At 41.5% G+C, this 19,167-nt stretch overlaps 1 protein-coding gene across 1 annotated transcript in view; it reads right to left on the bottom strand.

Annotated features, from left to right (window-relative positions):
- Nucleotides 1–19,167, bottom strand: part of Lhfpl4 (LHFPL tetraspan subfamily member 4) — a 44,974-nt gene that overhangs the window by 4,623 nt on the left and 21,184 nt on the right. Inside the window, exon 3 of the mRNA XM_075983230.1 lies at nucleotides 2,287–2,523. Within this exon, the coding sequence (XP_075839345.1) occupies nucleotides 2,287–2,523 (237 nt within the window). The remainder of the gene's footprint in view (nucleotides 1–2,286; nucleotides 2,524–19,167) is intronic.

Below are 19,167 nucleotides of genomic sequence, written 5' to 3'. Positions count from 1 at the left end.
GGCTTGTGTCCTCCTCTGTAAAACAGCGGTTAATGCCAGCCTGCAGAGGCCTGTGAGGTCTGACCGCTTTGAGGAAAGTATCAGCCCTTGCTGGCCACTTTGTAGGCACAAACTTTCCCCTCAAAAGCCCATCCTGGGACATGAATCTGTTCTGATCACCCCGGTTTTATGAAGCGCGGGAAACTGAAGCTTGAGGTGAAGCGACCTGTTTTCGCTATAATCTGTGCTCACCACTCAAGACTTCAAGCACAACAGGGCCCCTGCCAGACGAGTGGATACGAGGCTGGATACACTGTCTCATCTAATCCCATTGTATGGTGAGCCAAATCCGCAAAAAATGACTATAGCGAATGGCTTTGCTAGACATAGACCGGACTGTGGAAGCCACTACTCTGGATCTCAGTCTAAGGACTGTGTGGTCATACACACAAACGTTCACCATAGTAACGCCTCTCTGGGCACTAGCAGTAGGCTGACATCATTGTCAGAAGACCCTGCTTGGCTTCAGCCCTTTGATTATCTGGTATTGTTATTACATTTCACTTCTGGAGACCCCAAGAACACACTTGGAAATGAGTGTGTTAAGGCAGAACAAAGATATCACAGCAGCAGCAGTAGGAAACCTTGGACCCTCCCTACAGGAAGAAGAATTAAATAAACCATCATTCAACTTGTGCACTCTTTTGAATTAAGTGAAGTTTATTATCTATGTTTGTGTGAGAGTGAGGGTGTGTGGAGGTCAGAGTACAGCCGGTGGGAGTCGGTCCTGGGCATCAAAGTGGGGTTATGAGGCTTTCATAGCAATCCATCTCAATGGCCCTGAATTGTCTCTTTGTTGTATTATTGTCATCAATATGCACGATATACAACCAATATACAATATCGGTGCATTAATATGCACCAATTATACAACATGGTATAATGAATTTGTGATTGGCCACCATTCCATATCAAAGCTGTGACCATTGGTAATTTGCATATACTACAAGCTCTGATCTCATGGCCCAGATTCTTCTCCTTCAGACCCAACCTGATAACCACCCCCTATAGTCTGTAGTTATCATTTATTTTTTTTTAAAAAAATTAAATTTTATTTATGTGTGTGTATGTGTTAGTGTAAGCCGCATGTGTTCAGACAGATGCCTATGGCAGCAAGAAGAGGGCACTGGCCCCTCAGCAGCTGGAGCCACAACATGGGTGCTGGGAACCAAACGCAAGTCCTCTGCAAGAGCTGTAAGTGCTTTTAACTACTGAGCTATCTCCAGCCCCATTAGCTCTTTGTCTTTAATAAATATATTTGTTATACATTTGAATAGATTAAGTTTTATAAATTATTAGATATATTATAAACACATATTATAGGGTTTAATAAAACACAGCTCTCTGTCACTTCACAGTCACAGCCTGATGGAGGTGGGTCTTGTATATTATCTGTTGCTTTCATTGGTTAACTAATAAAGGAAACTGCTTGGCCTGATAGGACAGAAAATTAGGTAGGCGGAGTAGACAGAACAGAATGCTGGGAGAAAGAAGCCGAGTCAGGCAGTCGCCATGATTCTCCCACCCTACACAGACGCAGGTTAAGATCTTCCCTGGTAAGCCACCTCGTGGGCTACACAGATTATTAGAAATGGGTTAGATCAATATGTAAGAGCTAGCCAATAAGAGGCTGGAACTAATGGACCAGGCAGTGTTTAAATGAATACATTTGTGTGTTGTTATTTCGGTTAAAGCTAACCGAGCGGGTGGCCGGGTGGCAGGAACTTAGCCCGCCACTCCTAATACAACAACAGCCACGGGCATGGGATGATGCCCACGACCTCTGAGCTTCAATTCCTGTTGTCTAATTACTTTCAGGGTGGCTATGTGTGTCTAAGCTGGAGAACAGTTTTCTGGAGTCTCCTACCACTGTGTAGGTCCTGGGGCTCGACCTCAGTCATTAAGCGTGGTAGCAGGTGCCTTTGCCTGTTGAACCATCTTAATCGTCCCTGTGTGTAACTTTTTAAATCATTTTAAGTTTTTATTTTACGTGTTTTAAATAAAAAACGTGCATCGTGTGTGCAGCGCCGGAGCCCTGAAGAGGGCGGTAAACTGGAGTTAAAGCCCCTTCTGTGGCCTCATGCGGGTGAGATCGGCCCAGCTCTTCGGGAAGAGGAGCCAGTGCTCTTCACAGCCAAGCCGTTTCTCCAGCCCTCTGGGTGTAATTTTTGCTTCACTTTTAAATGTTTACCTATGATTGACCTGCCCCGCCTGAAGCAGGCCTTACCCTCAGGTCCAGGCACGTACCTTTGTTCTCCTGTTTGAGCTCCTCCTGCAGCAGGTCAGTCTGCCGGTTGCCCAGCACGAAGGCGAGGAAGGACAGGATGAGCGCGTTGAGGATCCCGATGATGGCCAGAATGTACGCCCAGCGCACCGAACAGTCCCCCAGGGAGTACTTCCCCGTCTTGGCCCCGCACATGTCCCGGATGGTCTCAGCGTCCCAGCCATCAGGGAAGATCATGCAGCCCAACACGAGGCACAGAGCTGGGCATGGGGGAGCAGGTCCACACCGAGGTCGGGTCAGGAAGAAAGAGAAGGCATCATTACTTCCTAGAAGCGAGGAGGTGGGAGGGGGCTGAATCCTGAGAATTCCCCCAGCCGCATCTAGCAATCTGATCACTTTGTAACTCTGAAAATACAGTAACTGGGACCCTTGACCTCTCCTGCCTAACCCCGCCTTCAGGAATAAGAAAATACCCAAGCCAGGCCACACCCCCTGACATCCTCTGGGTTCGACTTATTCTTACCCATCCCCAGCACTTCAGTTTTTGTGAATCTGGCTTTGGTTTGGGTTTTTCTTTTGTTATTCATTCGACAATGGTTCCCTGACAATCACTTTGCATTCATTCAAAGCCGTTCTGCAGGCAGCAAAGGGTGACACTAAGGTTTCCCCACAGCTTCCCTCCCTCCAGCTGTGTCTGGGAGATGGGAGGTCCTCGGCTAGTCCTTCTGTAGAATGGGAGCCACGGTGCTAACGTGGTCATTCATTGCTGAGGGTCTATTGTGTGCTGGGCATTAGAGCAGAGCTCAGGGAGGCACCCAGCTAGGGAGAGAGGAGGGTGGCAGCACAGTGGTAAGGACTCAAACGCCGGCCCAGCTCTCTGCAAGATTTGTGGGCCTCATTTCCTTTGCCTTCGTGCTTCAGTCTCCAAGTCTGTAAAACGGGGGTGATTATGAGTACCACCAAGTGAGGTAAAGATGACAGGGAGCCTCTAAGTGCTTTGCACAACAACTCCCACATAATGTTACTGCTGATAATCAGAACTCATCCTAACAAGCGCCAGCTGCTCTTGCAGAGGATCCCGGTTCAGTTTCCAGCACCTACTAGGCAGTTCACAACTGTCTGTTACTTCAGTTCCAGGAAATCCGACACCCTCTTCTGGCCTCCATAGGAACCGTACTCATGTGGTACACATGCACACAAGCAGGCAAAATACTCACGCTCATAAAATAAAATAATTCAGGGCCATCAATAGCAGTTATAAAGCCAGTTTAGCCAACATGACACCATCTCAAAAAAAAACCCACACAAAACAAAATCCTTAGTCATAACAAAAATAATAATCACACAAATGAGGAAATAATGCAATAGGTTTCAGTTGAGGCGAGACAGATAAAAGAAGAAAGGGTGGGCCAAGATGGCCATGTTAAATAGCTCCCTTGTCCAATCCACTCACTTGGGTTACTCTACCAAGCTCTCACCAGCCTAGGTTGGGAGGGGGTGGGGCAAGCCTGAGCCAATCATCTCACTGCATTCCTTTGGTGGTAGTGATTGACTAGGAGAGCAGCACAGGCCCCATAGCAGGCCAATCAGAGGCTTTGGGTTCAGTAGGCAACTGGGAAGGCTTGGTCTGCTCAGTCCCCTCCCCCCATGTATTAGGTCTGCAGCTTGTGCAGAGCTGTTTGAGTTGTGTGACCCTTGACACCTCCAGGCTCAACCTGGTTATTAGATGACAGCGTTAAAAAGGTTTGGTTGTTCTCAGTTCTGTCACTATATGTGGCCTATCCGGTCCCCACAGTGGGAAAGAGGCAAGAGCCTTGACACTCCTTCCCCCAGCTCCAGTATAAGGGAGTGCTCCCTAAGCGCCAGGCTCCTCCCTCCCCAGAGTTCTGAAACTTGGATTCCACCCCACACCCATCCTCCATGTCTGATGTAATGTCTCCAACAACACTGCCATCAACCTCTCGTTCTACCGAGCTGCCTTCAGTTTCCAAGACAATAATCCCACCCCCTTGACGGGCATCAAGGAAACACACTGCTCTGCAGCAGAACCAAGCCAGGAGAGCCAGAGAACTAAATAGTCTGAAGATACACCTAGGCATACAGATGAAAAATCAAGTGCAGACCCCCACTCCCCAGGGGACAACAGGAGCTGGAGACTAACCATGGAAGCTTCAGGCCCCCATGGGCATTGAAATTCTGGTGTTAGACATTGTTGAAATCAAAAAGTAGGCATGAGACTAAGCCCTTTGGTGCTCTGTCATTGATTGGAAGGGAGGAGGAGGAGAAAGAGGAGGAAAAAGAGAAGGAAGAGGAGGAGGAGACTTTAATGTCTGTCTCCCTACATGCCCTGTTTGTATCTCCATCCCTGGGCTCAGATTCTCCAGCGAAAGGCAGGAGTAGGGTTAGAAGCTGACGGGGGACAAACACACACACCCTCCCTGCAGTTGCTTCCCAGCCCTCCTCTCCCTAGGTGCCAGAGTGGCTGGCCCCACTGTAGTCTGTTTTTGCTCACTCCTGGTGCATTTTCATCTCCATGGAAACCGCTCCTGTATCCCAGCTCCAGCTTCCTCCCCCTTCCCAACACAGGCACTGAGACCTCAGTGAGATTTTCTCCCCTGTGCTTTTGAGTTCTCATTTCCTCTCTCTCTCTCTCTCTCTCTCTCTCTCTCTCTCTCTCTCTCTCTCACACACACACACACACACACACACACACACACACTTTTCTCTCATTTCATCTCAGCTGGTCCCTCATTCCCTCTTTTCTTTTGCCTTTGTCTCCATCGTTTCCTTCCCTTTCTCCCCCACACCTCCCTTATGGTGCTCCAGTCTGCGCTTCAACTCTCCTCTCTCCCTTTTCGTTAACATTTGATCTCTCTATTCCTTCTTTTTTCTTTCATCTCTGTATCTATCCTCCTTACCCTCTCTCTCTCTCTCCCTCTTTCTCCTCCTCCTCCTCCTCCTTGAACTTTTCACAGGTAAATTTCTTATATCCTTAACCCCACACTGGGCCCACAGAAGCAGTGTGTCACAGACAGAGGCAGGCATGATGTCTACCTTCAGCATGAAGGGAAGCATAAAACCAAGTCATCCCACCGATTGTCATATATGTGAAGGACTGTCTCAAAGGATCAGACTGGGGGCAGAGGCCAGAGCATCAGGGGCAATGGGAAGATGCTGAGACAACCTCCCTGCCTCCTTGGCTCGGCGGAGCATCAGATGGTGGCTTTGGGGCCTCGGTGACTTCTCGAGCAATGGGAGAGAACAAGCAGTCAAACCACTTGAGAAACGCCAGGCTGAGAAGGTTTTTCTTTGTCTGGAGGAAGGGAAGTGATCAAAATAGGTTATCCTTGCCCAAGAATCTCAGCCTTCAGGGAATGGCACACCACAGACAAGGCAGGCTTACCCACCTGCAGGATGGGGATTCCGAGGCCGTGGTCTGTGGACTGCACCTTTTGGAAGTCAGGAGCTGGCTGAAGTGCCAGCTGCTCCCAAGTCTGATACCCAGGGTCAGGATGTAGCATGCCACAGAGTTCAGGACAACCTGGACTGACACTCACGTGCAGGGCATAGCGTGCCTCAAGAGTTCTCTACCTTCAGTGTAGAAACTTCATGGCAGGGGCTGCCCTGTCTACCCTGAGATGCTTAGCTTCATCCCTAATCTCCACCCACCAGATCTCAGGGGAAAATCCATCCAAATAATGGTTAGCATCCCCTGGGAGTAATGATTGCTTACTGAAAACCACTGGTGTAGAGGCAGGGGTTCTGGGATACAGCATCCCCATTCATAGACTCTACGATTACCCTGTGCAGGCAGCCAGGAGGCATTATGAAATATTAAGATTGATAATATCAGTATGGAGTGCAGCTCAATGATAAAATGCATCCATAAGGCCCTGATCTCAGTGCCCAGTACTGTAACAATAATAACAACAATAATAAATAGTAATAATGAGTTGTTTTTAACAACAGCAATTGAAGATGGGTATGAGGGCCCACACTTATAATCCCAACACTCAGGGACAATGAGGGAGGGTTATGAGCATGAGACTAGCCTAGACTCCCTCGCAAGACCTATGTCCAAAGATAAACAAACAGCACTGAGCATTGAACTATCTGTCAGTGTGCTAAGTGCCTACATTTCTCATCATCTCATTTAATCCTATAAAAAAAAAGTTAAAGGCCTGAAAGATAGTTCCATTTGTAAAGGTGCTTACTGTGTGTGCCTGATGACCCAAGACTGATCCCCAGAACCCTAGTAAAGGTAGAAGAGGATACTGACTCCGCAGAGTTGCTCTCTGACCTGCATGTTGCAGCCTGTGATGTGTGTCCACGCGTTCACTGATGTGGGTTTCCCCTCTGTATGCTGTGAATATGCTTTACTACTATTGGTTAATAAAGAAGCTGCTTCAGCCTATGGCAGGGCAGAATAGAGTCAGGAAAGAAATTCAAACAGAGATATATAGAGAGAGTAGGTAGAGTCAGGGAGATGCCATATAGCTGCCAAAGGAGAAAGACATCCTGGAACCACAGCCTCGTCGTGGTACACAGATTAATAGAAATGGGTTAATTTAAGATGTAAGAGTTACTTAATAAGAATATTGAGCCAATAGGCCAAACAGTGTTGTAGTTAATGTAGTTTCTGTGTGATTATTTGGGTCTGGGTGGCTGGGAAACGAACGAGCAATCTCCATTTACAAAATGGTGCCCACCAGACAGTGGGCATGGGTCCACATAAGATCTAAAAAAAGAAAGGTTAAGGAAAGAAAAAAAGAGGGCTTCTAGACCCTTACAAATGGGAGCCAAGCATGGCCTCTTGGTAGCTGCATTTTTTTTTAAAGATAGATTCTGTTTGCTGGCTACAAGCAGAGATGCAGGTCCTTTAAGAGAAGGCTTCCTGGCTCAAAAACTGCATGGCTCCTTTAAGGGAAGGCTTCCTGGTTCGTGTTGGTAGCATGAATGGGTTTGTGAGCAGCATGCTACTAGTCGCTCAATGGTAAAATAGGCCCACTGAATCCCTGGAGCTGGGGCAGTGAGCATGGCTCACAGAAAGAGTGAATGTACCTCTACCATGTTGGATAGGGCAGAGACTGTTGGAGGGAGGGCGCTTGTTCATCCCAGCCACTAAGAACCAAAATAACCACACAGAAACTATATTAATTAAAACATTGCTTGGTCCATTAGCTCTAGCTTCTTATTGGCTAACTCGTATATTAATTTAACCCATTTCTATCAATCTGTCTATCACCATGTGGCAGTGGCTTACGGGCAAAGATTCAGCATTTCTGACTCTGGCATATCCATGGCATCTCTCTGACTCTGCCTTCTTCCTCCTGGCATTCAGTTCCATCTTCCCCACCTACCTAAATTCTGCCCTGCTATAGGTCCAAAGCAGTTTCTTTATTCAGTAACCAATCAAAGCAAGACATAGACAGAAGGACCTCTCACACTAAGAGCCAACAGGCAAGGCTGTGGGGTCGGCCCTAACCATGTCTGCTTAGCTTTTAAAAGAAAAAATAAGGTGCTCCTGATCAGAAAAAAATGATTACAGATATGCAATAAAGACAGATTCAAACAAAAAATATAATCCCTGAATGGGTCACAGTGTTGGATAAATGTACACTGATTTGGGAGAGAGAGAAGAGTATAGACAATTATAAAAAGAAGTAAATAGTTTTTAAAAAATATAACAAAGTCTTTAAAGAGACAGTAAAAGTAATATAAAAGAGTACAGACTGATATAGATTAAAGTAGTAAAAGTAATAAAAAGGTCATGTAAAGATGGAAAATTCACAGCAAGTCTAGATTATGTGTATTATTGTGTTTTCTTTCAATTTTTTTTGACTGTGAATGAGCTAACTACAGAGTGACATTTCATTGTATGTGCTGCTAAGCTAAACCAACTTATTATCTATTTTAAAGGTATCTTGACTTCAAATTTTGAATATAAGGATAGGCAACCTTGAAAAAGAGGTTCTGCTTTTGTTTCCACAGAAGATGAGAACCTGTGGGTTCCATCAAGACTAATGTGGTTTGATGGAACAAGACCCCCCAGAAAGGTCTCTATATACCCTAAAAATACTTAACCCAAAAAACAGCAGAAAGCAGTTTAGAGAAAACTATGCCCAAATTCCCAAAATTATGGCTTATAAATGTTTGTTTTCATTTAAAGGAGGATATGATATATAGATAAATACTTGGTGTTGGTATGGATCTTGGTCTATTGATACAAATTTAAGATTGATTTGTTACACTGTGTATATGTATTTCTGCTCTTAAGGTATTGTGTTTGTATGGCTCATTTAAAAATATAATGTATTATTAAGACATACAGGTTAATAGATAGTCATCTATTAATAGTCAAACTTGTAGTCATGTTAGTTAGGTTTTCTAGATGTATAGAGATATATTTCAGATGAATAGGTAGTCTTCAAACCTTCCAAAGACTTACAGAATATGACATTTAAAATGTTTTAAGAACTTAGACTTTTGTTGACAGTGAGACATGTCTGCTTTTGGCAGTACCAATTACTTCAGAGAGGTTGATGGACATTGAAGAAACTCATTATGGAATTTGCCTTCAATGTGCAAGGAGAGTCATTTGGACAAGAAACTGCTCTTGCCTGGATTGCTTGACGATATGCTGTATGAACTGGACATGCAAAACCCACAGAAAAGTGACTGCTGAACTTGCCTAAAGAAGGTGAGACAGTCCTTTAGGGTTCCTGCTTCATGTAAGAGTCTGCCAGACATTCTGCAGGATACAAAAGAAAGTGACTGACAAACTGCCAATACGGGCACAGCAGTCTTTCAAACTTTCTGCCAGATACTATGGGCCTGTAGGCTGAAGATGGGTGCCCCAGTGTTACAGAAGAACTTTGGTAGCGAGATTTCTGTCAATTCTAGAGTTTTGGAAGTTGCTTACAATGCACTTAACTGTTTACTTAGGTAATATTATATCCTTCTGGAGTCTTTGCAGAGTTGAAGACAGTTATAGTTTTCCTCAGTTATGATAAAAGATAAATTAGATATAAAACTTTAGACTTACAAAGATAAGACAGATGATAAAGTAGTTTTCTTAATTTGCCAAATGTAAATGGACTAAATGTTGTAATTGTAATTCTTGCTTGATACCTGTTTTGCTATATGTGATATTATTATGTTAAAGTCAAAACCTTTCTTTTTATTTAGACAGAAAAGCAGAGATGATGTGGCTTTCTCCTGTGTATAATGTGAAAATGTTTTATTATCATCGATTAATAAAGAAGCTGCTTCAACCTATGCCAGGGCAAAATAAAGCCAGGCAAGAAATCTGAACAGGGATAAATAGAGAGAGTAGAAGGAGTCAAAGCGATGCCATGTAGCTGCCAAAGGAGAAAGAAGTGCCAGAACCTTACGGTAGACACAGATGAATAGAAATGGGTTAATTTTTTTTTGTTTGTTTGTTTTTCGAGACAGGGTTCCGCTGTGGCTTTGGAGCCTGTCCTGGAACTAGCTCTGTAGACCAGGCTGGTCTCGAACTCACAGAGATCCGCCTGCCTCTGCCTCCCAAGTGCTGGGATTAAAGGCATGCGCCACCACCGCCCGGCAGAAATGGGTTAATTTAAGATGTAAGAGTTACTTAATAAAAATGTTGAGGTAATAGGCCAAACAGTATTGTAATTAATATAGTTTCTGTGATTATTTGGGTCTAGGAGGCCATGAACAAATGAGCAGTCTTCCATTTACAGTACACATCATGGGTACACACAATAATAATAATTTTTTAATCTATGAGATTAACGAAAACATAACCCCCACTTACAGATGAGGGAACTGAGGCCTGGAGGAACTCAGTCTTTTTTTGTATGTCACATAGCTGGGAATAATGAAAACTGCATTCAAGCCCAGAGAGGTACTTCATTACATCTTTGAACAAACTCATTTACAATTCCTTGTTTGTTTGTTTTTCTCTGTGTAGTCCCTGCTGTCCTGGAACTCACTTTGTAGACCAGGCTGGCCTTAAACTCACAGAAATCCTCCTGCTTCTACTTCCTGAGTGCATTTAAAATATTTTAAAATTAATTTAATGTATATGTGCTTTGTCTGCATGTACATATGTGCACTATTTGTGTATATAGTACCCTTGGAGGTAAGAAGAGGTCATTGGATTCCCTGGAATAAATGGTTTGAGCTGCTATGTGGGTGCTGGGAACTGAACCCACGTCCTCTGCAAGAACAACCAGTGCTCTTAACCACTGAGCCTCCTCTCCATCCCCTTGAATATGCTTTCCTCTGTTCTGCATCATGGAATATGAATGTAAGAGCAAGGGGTCATGCAATCATTTTTAACGACGAAGATAAGAATCACATTCCAGGAGTAGTAGAGCAGGGAGTGAAAGTCACTAACAACTTCAGTTGCTCTTGTGCTGGTTCTGGGAAGCCTAATCTTTGAACATTTGTTTTATCTACTAGTCTAGAATCAGGGTGGAGAGATGGCTCAGTGGTAAGAGTGCTTGCTGATTATTCAGAGGACCAGAGTTTGGTTCTCAATACCCACATTAGGTACTTATAACTGTCTTTAACTCCAGTTCTGTGGGCAACACACATACACACGCACACGCACACGCATGCGCTCTCTCTCTCTCTCACACACACGTTTGCACAAGCACACACAAATAAAAATAAAACTTTCTTAATAGAGAAAGACTAGAAGCTTAGATTGTTAAGCTAAAATTATTTAGAGTTTTTCAATCACGCACAAAAGCCTAGTTCTCGCACACACACACACACACACACACATATATATATTCTTTTTAACTTTCTCTCATTTTTATTTAGTAAGGGGGAAAACATTTAGCTATACGTCACTGGGGAAGTCCCTTCAGCTCTCTGACCCTTGCAATCCTACGAATGGTGGTATCTACTTCTCGTGGCCACAATGTAGAATGAATGGTTATCAACATCAACTGCAACACAGGCACACCCACTGCTTAGGTGGCATTCACTCTTTAGATATTCTTACCCCTAAATCCATATATAGGTTTTTTTTTTGAGGCTACATCAAGCTGCAAGGTAGGCTGGACATTTTTTCCCTTTGACCCCCCTCTTTTCATCCCCACTTTTGTACATGCCTCTCCCCTGTACATATACAGAAAGGAAATGCATGTAATGTGTTGACTACACAGCCGTTGTTATAGCACCAGTGTGAACATACCTATCACAAGGGAGCTTGTTATATGAATTATAGTGTATCCATGCCATAGAATATTACTAATTCAATTTACTAAACTGTTTCTAGTTTCTTGATACAGAGGCTAAAATGACTGGCTTAAATTTTTGTTTTAGACTAAGCATGTGGCTCAGTGGTAGAGTTGCTTAGAAGGGCAAGTCCCAGATTCAATCCTCAGCACTGCAATATGGATAAATCTTTGCTTCTTTTCCAGTCTATACAGTCAATGCTACAACTTTCCCTCTTAGCAATTCTGGTCACAAATCTTATATTTTTATGTATTAAGAATCACAATTCCTGTGATTTGTTCTTGGATCTATTTATTAATCTACATGCTACTCGATAGAAGTGGAGGGCATCTCTGTGAGTTTGAGGCCAGCCTGGTCTATACAGCAAGACCCTGTCATTAAGAAAAAAAAACTGGAAAATGATCTCTGATATCCAAATGCTGCCCAATGTTCCAGCTATCTTTCTGTTATTTCTGGCTTATGTCAGATCTGAGAGCAGGCACTGTGGCTTCGAGTTTTATAATTGCAAAGCTGTGATTTGGGGCCCAGAATGTGGACTGTCTTGGTGAAAGTTCCATTTGAGCCTGAGAAAAATGTGTTCCCTGTGGCCATTGACTGCATGAGCCTCCAGCCAGTTCTGGATTCTGCTGAGTCGGTCATGTTCTTTCTGAGTGATTTCTCTGGCAGCTGCATTTCTTCTCTTTTCATCAATGTTGTATTTGGAAAGAGGGTCTCATATAGCCCAGGCTGCACACAAACTCACTGCGGAGCCAAGAAGGGCCCTGAACTCCTAACCCCACTGCTTCTACTTCCCAACTGCTGTTACTACATACATGTAAGACCAAGCCCAGTTCCTCTATTTACTGTTAATTCATGTTTTTTGTAGGTGAAGTGGGTTTCTTGATGTTTTTATTTATGCACTTAGGCCACTGACACTCAGCATGATCGCTGATACTGCTAGACTCACACCTACCATGTTTATCACTTTCCTGTGTGTTGCCCTTGCTATTTAATATTTTTTAAAGAGATTTACTTATTTTTATTTTATAAGTAAAATAATAAAAATGAATCTTTTAAAACCCTAAGATGGGCTGTCGTGGCCCATGGCTTTAATCCCAGTGCTTAGGAGGCAGAGGCAGGCGGATCTCTGAGTTTCAGGCCAAGCTGGTCTACAAAGCAAGTTCCAGGACAGCCAGGGGTACACAGAAAAACCCTGTCTCAAAAAACAGACAAACAAAGCCTGGTGGTGGTGTATTTGTAATCCAAATCTCCAGGGAAGTGAAAGTAGGCAGATTCCTGGGGACCTCTGGTGAGCTAGCCTAGGCTAATTGGAGAGCCCCAGGTCTCAATGAGATAACTAGTCTCAAGAGAATAGGTGGATTGCTCTTGAGGAATAAAACTTAAAGTTGTCCTTGGTCTTCACACTCACCTGCACACAAACACACACACACACACACACACACACACACGTGTGCACACACCTATACAGGTTTATATGGTTATTATGATACATCCATTTATTGCTCTTCCAAAGGTCCTGAGTTCAATTCCCAGCAACCACATGGTGGCTCACAAGCATCTGTAATGAGGTCTGGTGCCCTCTTCTGGCCAGCAGGAATACACACAGACAGAAAATTGTATACATAATAAATAAATAAATAACTATTAAAAAAAGAAAGAAAAGGGTATCATTAATTTGACAGACAAAATCGAATCCATGTCAAAGGATACTGAGAAAGAATTCATACTGTTGAATTTGACAATCAAAATTTGTTTAAAAGTTATGATAGGTTAGTAGATAGAGTATCTCTCTGGGATGGCAATCTGCATGCTATCTAAATAATGTCCAAGGATGAGGTGTTAGCTTTAAAGGAAAAACTTTAGACCTTGGAATCACATGTGCTATGCTCCTCAGTAAAATCACTAAGAACTATATACAGGCCAGAAGATTCAGGCTTTACAAAAGACAGTAGTAAAAAGATTTGAAATGATTGAGAAAATTATTGGAGCTGATGAACAGGAAAAGAAGGGACAAGGACAGGATTCAACATCACCAGTAGCTGTCAGAGATGACTTACCCAGGGTTTTAGCTTTCTACCCTGTAATCTACTCTGACAAAACATCAAGTTCTAAAGACCCAAAAGGATTCAAAGAAGGTAGCTGGATACCTATTGGAATGAATGATCTAAAAGAAATTAAGCAAGCTGTTGTAATTTATGACTTGTATTCTGCATCTGTTAGGGAGATGATAAAGACATGGGCTTCTAGCATTAAAGCTACACCACATGATTGGCTTCAGCTAGTGTCAGCAGTCCTGAATGACGGGCCTCAATTGATGTTTAAATGCTATTTCAGAGGACAGGTGAAATTTTTAGAACAACAGGGAAAAGCAAAAGGACTTGAGACTTCCCAAGATCAAATTCTTGGTGAGGGCAATTATGCTGACCCACAGGTTCAAGCTCTTTACAATGAACAAATCTTGTTCCTATGCCACAAAGCAGCCTTAAATGCTTGGGACAGGTTTCAAGAAGCAGAAAAATGAATTGAATCATAAACCAGGGTTAAACATGGCTAGAGAGAACTCTTTAGTAACTTTTTAATAATATTAACTAAGGCTGTACAAATAGGAGTAATACCTAGATGCTAGACGAGTACTTATTGAATCTCTGGCTTTTGAAAATACCAACTTAGAATGCAAAAAGATACTTGGGCCTTTAACGGTTAGATCAGCACCAATGGATAAATGGATCCTTCATGCAATGAACACTGAGACATTTGATTATAATACTGAATCTTGGGTAGGAGAAGCAATTTCCAAAGATATGAGGAGACATCAATATGCCAAATGTTTTAATTGTGGTAGAATAGGACATCTAAGAAGGGAATGTAGCCAAGGAATTCTTAGGAATAATATCTCCTCTGGGAATGGCAAGAATAGGAGGACTCAGCCTTCAGGTATATGTAGGAGGTGTGGCAAAGGCCAACATTGAACCAATGAATGTAGATCAACAAAAGACAGACAAGGCAACCCAATACCATTGGGAAACTCTTTGAGGGGCACTATTGGGAAACTCTTTGAGGGGCCTCTCACAGGTCCCCAAGCCAAAAGTGGCCCAGTCATTCCCAGTCACTCTGGAGAACATGTCTCACTAGGAAAATTTAAAAAATCCAGAGCCTTCTGTAAAAGAGCATAGTGTTATAGATGATGGCATAAACATGGAGGGTTAATCAAAAATTCCTACAGGAAATAAGAAATGTATATTCTGGCAGACTTCTATAAATGATCAAAGACCAAAGCTAAGAGTGCATAAAATGGCATTGTAATTGTGGGTTTGATAGACACGGGTGTGGACATGAGTATCATTACTACAGAATCTTGGCATCCAAATTGGCCTCTTCAAGAGGCAGATGTTCAATTACTAGGAATTGGAACCCTATCTTAAGTTAAACAAAGCATGAGTTGGGTTGAATGTATAGGGCTAAAAGGTCAGAGAGGAAGGCTGAGGCCATATGTGGCTAATATTGCAGTGAATTTATGGGGTCATGACCTGCTGCAGCAGTGGAATACCCAGATTAACTGCAGTCCTAGGAACTCATAATTCTAGGAAGGATATTATAAGGTTCTATATACAAATGTCACAAGCCTGTACAAATGTCACAAGGCTGTACAAGAACACAAAGCAACTAGCAAACCTTTAGAGGTACCAACAGCCCTACCTTTCAAATGGTTAACTGAGAAACCCATATGGGTTAAACAGTGGCCATTAACAGAAGACAAACATCAGGCTTCAGAAGAGAGCTGATATAGGAGCAACTAGATGCTCGCCATATTGAAGAATCAACCAGTCCTTGGAATTCTCCTGTATTTGATGTTTAAAAGAAATCTGGTAAATGGAGAATGGTGACAGATCTAAAGCTGTCAACATGGTAATTCAAACTATGGACCCTCTACAATCTGGGATTCCTCTGCCTTCTCTATTACCAAAAGGATGTTCTTTTATAGTTATTGATTTGAAAGATTGTTTCTTCACTATACCTTTACAAGATAAAGACAGAAAAAAAATTGCCTTCACAGTATCTACTTATAATAATTTTCAGCCTACTAAGAGATGTCAATGGATGGGCTGTCTCCCACAGGGAATGCTCAATAGCTCCACCCTATGCCAATACTTTGTAAGTCAGCCATTGGAAATAATATGCAAGAGATTTCCTAAATCTGTAATTTACCATTACATGGATGACATTTTGCTATCTGATTCAGACAGATATTTTAGAAAGAATGTTTGAAGAAGTAAAGAAAGTTTTACCAAAATGGGGATAAAAATTGCTCCTGAAAAAATACAGAGAGAAGATTCTGTCAATAACCTAGGTTATAAGATAGGTTTACTGAAAATTAGAACACAAAAGGCACAAATTAGGAGAGATTGATTGTGGGCTCTTAATGACTTTCTAAGATTGTTAGGAAATATTTCCAGTCTATGATCAGCTGTTGGATAGCCAAAGGTTAGAAAGTTTTGGGACTTGTTTTTGGTTTGAGATTATTGTGGTTCTAACTCAAACAAAAGTCCCACCTAGTTGTGAATCAGAGTTCTGCTCTCTCAAGGCTATTGTCAACAGGTGTGGTTAGTTGCCAGACCTCATGCTCTTGAAATAGGGAAGTAGTTGGTTCCTGTCTAAAACAAAAGTCTAAGGATTGAACTAGGTTCTAGTTCCCTTTATGGAAATTACTTGGGATTCCACCCAGGGAGTGGTTTGCCTACCGAGTGTTTGGTCTAGGGCAAGAGTCAAGGGCATGAGCAATGAATGTACCTGATGACTTTCAATTTTTATGTTAATGCAGTCCTTTTGTTCTACTCCTACCTTTTGAAATCAAGAGTATATTAAACTGTTGGAAAATTAAACACAGACGAATTTTAGTACTCACTGAAATTCCCTCCCAATACTATCCTATGTGTTTTTGCATTTTATTATTTTCATTCACATCTTGGTACTCTTTACTATATTTCTAATTCCCATGCCCCCATTCAGGAAGAAAAGTATTTCGTCAAGGCTGGCTCCCGACATTGGGATAATAATTCATTAAAACAAAACCTTAGATGGTGATAAAGACTTGAATAGTCCCAGATAATTAACAGCTGAAACAAAAAAGGAATTGATTGTTGTTGAACAAAAATTACAGGAGGCACATGTGGATAGGATGAATCCAAATCTTAATTGCAACTTAGTTATATTGCACTCCAGAGTTTCCTCTTCTGGAATTTTAATGCAAAGGGAAGATATTGTCTTAGAATGGATATTTTTACCACATCAACCAAGAAAAAATTTAAAAACTTATGTGGGAAAATCTCTTAATTAATTATAAAAGGAAAATTGAGACTTCATCAACTAGCAGGCATAGACCCAGCAGAAATTATAGTTACTTTTACTGCTGAAGAAATTAAAAAATTATGGGAAGACAATGAACCATGGCAAAGAGCTTGGCTAATTTTTTTTGGGAGAAATTAATAGCAATTATTCCAAAAGTGATAGACTTAACTTTATAAAGAGAACTTCTTGGATTCTTCCCCAAATTGTAAATGATGCACCAATAACTGGAGCCTGTAATTCTATACTGATACAAATAAATCAGGAAAGGTAGGTTACAAATCAGAAGATGTAAGTAAGGTGAAACAAAGACCTTATAATTCTGTCCAAATGGCAGAATTATATGCTATTCCCATGGTACTAAGGGATTTTAAAGAACCTCTCAACTGATTCTCAAGATGCAGAAAGAGTTGTCTTGCATATTGAAACTGCTGAATTTATACCAGATAATGCAAAATTGATTTCATTATTCATACAGGTTCAAGATATAATCAGGAATAGGCTTTGTTCCATATACATAACACACATCTGATCCCATATGGGTCTGCCAGGTCCTCTAACACAAGGTAATGCAGAAATTGATTGATTATTGATTGGAAGTGTGCTGAAGGCCTCAGAATACCATAAGAAACATCATGACAAAAGCAAAAGTTTAAAGAAAAAGTTTTCTATTACATGGCAACAAGTTATGGAGACTATAAAGAGACGTACTATTTTCTCTTTCTATAATCAAACACTACTGCTTGCAGGGAGTAACCCAAAGGGTATTCAAAGGAATGAAATCTGGCAGATGGATTTGTTCCACTTTGTAGAATTTTAAAAGTTAAAATATGTACACCGCACATTGACACTTATTCAGGTTTTCAGTGGGCAACTGCTTTGAGCTCAGAAAAGGCTGATTCAGTAATCACACATTTATTAGAAGTTATAGACATCATGGATATACCTGCACACATAGAGACAAATAATGGTCCAGCATATGTCTCTAAGAAAAATGAAACGGTTTTTTGCTTATTATAATATAAAGCATATTACAGGTATACCACACAATCCTACAGGTTAGACAGTTATAGAAAGATCAAATAGAACTATAAAGGATATGGTAAACAAACAGAAAGGGATGGAAGATACCCCCAAGAAATAGATTACATAATGCTTTATTGACCTTGAATTTTCTTAATGCTAATGAGAAAGGAACAACAGCAGTAGAGAGACACTGGATAATAGAAAAATCTTCTGAATTAAATCAGCTGGTGTATTTCAAGGATATCTTGACCTCACAATGAAAGCCAGGAGATGTGCTACGTTGGGGAAGGGGTTTTGTTCTTGTTTCAACAGCAGAAGAAAAGTTAAGAATACCATCAAAATTAATAAGATTCTGTTTGAAAAAGATAAATGACAAATGATGGCTCATCCACAGAGGTGACAACCAATTAGGTGGTAAGGAAACCTCATAATGGGTGGGGCAGGGTTCTGCTCTTGTCTTTACAGGAAAATCCTGTCTTCAAAAATTCAAGAACCCCTGGATGTTTGGATGTTGACAGAAGGAAAAATAACTGTCCAACAAGAATCATCAAAAAAAAGGAATATGACTTATAAGGACAGGTGATAAAAATATATACATTTATGAATATATAGAGCTGGCTTTGGAGTTGGGCAATGGCTCTGTCCTCTAAATTCAAGCATGTTGTTAAAAGAAAATTTCAGAATTTCTGTCTCATGTCAGGAGCCATTTGGTATGGGACAGAAAGGAAAACAAATTTAGAAAAAATATACATTTCTTCATACCTATTTTTGTCTCTATTGTATCTCTCATTGAGTATATATGTTTGTATAAATAATGTCTAAGTTTTCTACAATGAACAATGAATTTTCCTGCAGTAATCTTTGAAGTTTTCAGGAAAAAGATGGGACCCCACAACAACAACTCCACCTGATTGATATGACGTCATGATGCTGATAGCGCTACTTTAAGACCTATTTTTGGGTACCAGCTGCTCAAGATGGTTCCAACTAGATTAACTGAAATCGTGCACTTTTTTTTTTACAATGTTCTGGCCAGATCTCCAAATAGGAACCTCAGAAAAACCCCACCAAATACTCAGAGACTATTTGCAATTATACCAGACAGTAATCTTGGAACTTAACCATCATTTTACTTTCACAGTATTCCATAGAATAAATATTGCCCTCATGACAGCTGGAAGTAATTCTAGAAAACGTCATCCCCTCTCCCAACAAAGTTTGTCTTCAGGGTTAGGGACATCATTTAGGGGTTGATTATAACTGTTATAGGGTTGGGGGTTGGAGGAAAATTATGTAGG

The sequence above is a fragment of the Microtus pennsylvanicus genome, chromosome 8, assembly GCF_037038515.1.
Source record: "Microtus pennsylvanicus isolate mMicPen1 chromosome 8, mMicPen1.hap1, whole genome shotgun sequence".
In the NCBI taxonomy this organism is placed as follows: Eukaryota; Metazoa; Chordata; class Mammalia; order Rodentia; family Cricetidae; genus Microtus; species Microtus pennsylvanicus.
Note: the sequence above shows the minus strand (reverse complement) of the source record. Positions and strands in the feature narration are given on the sequence as shown.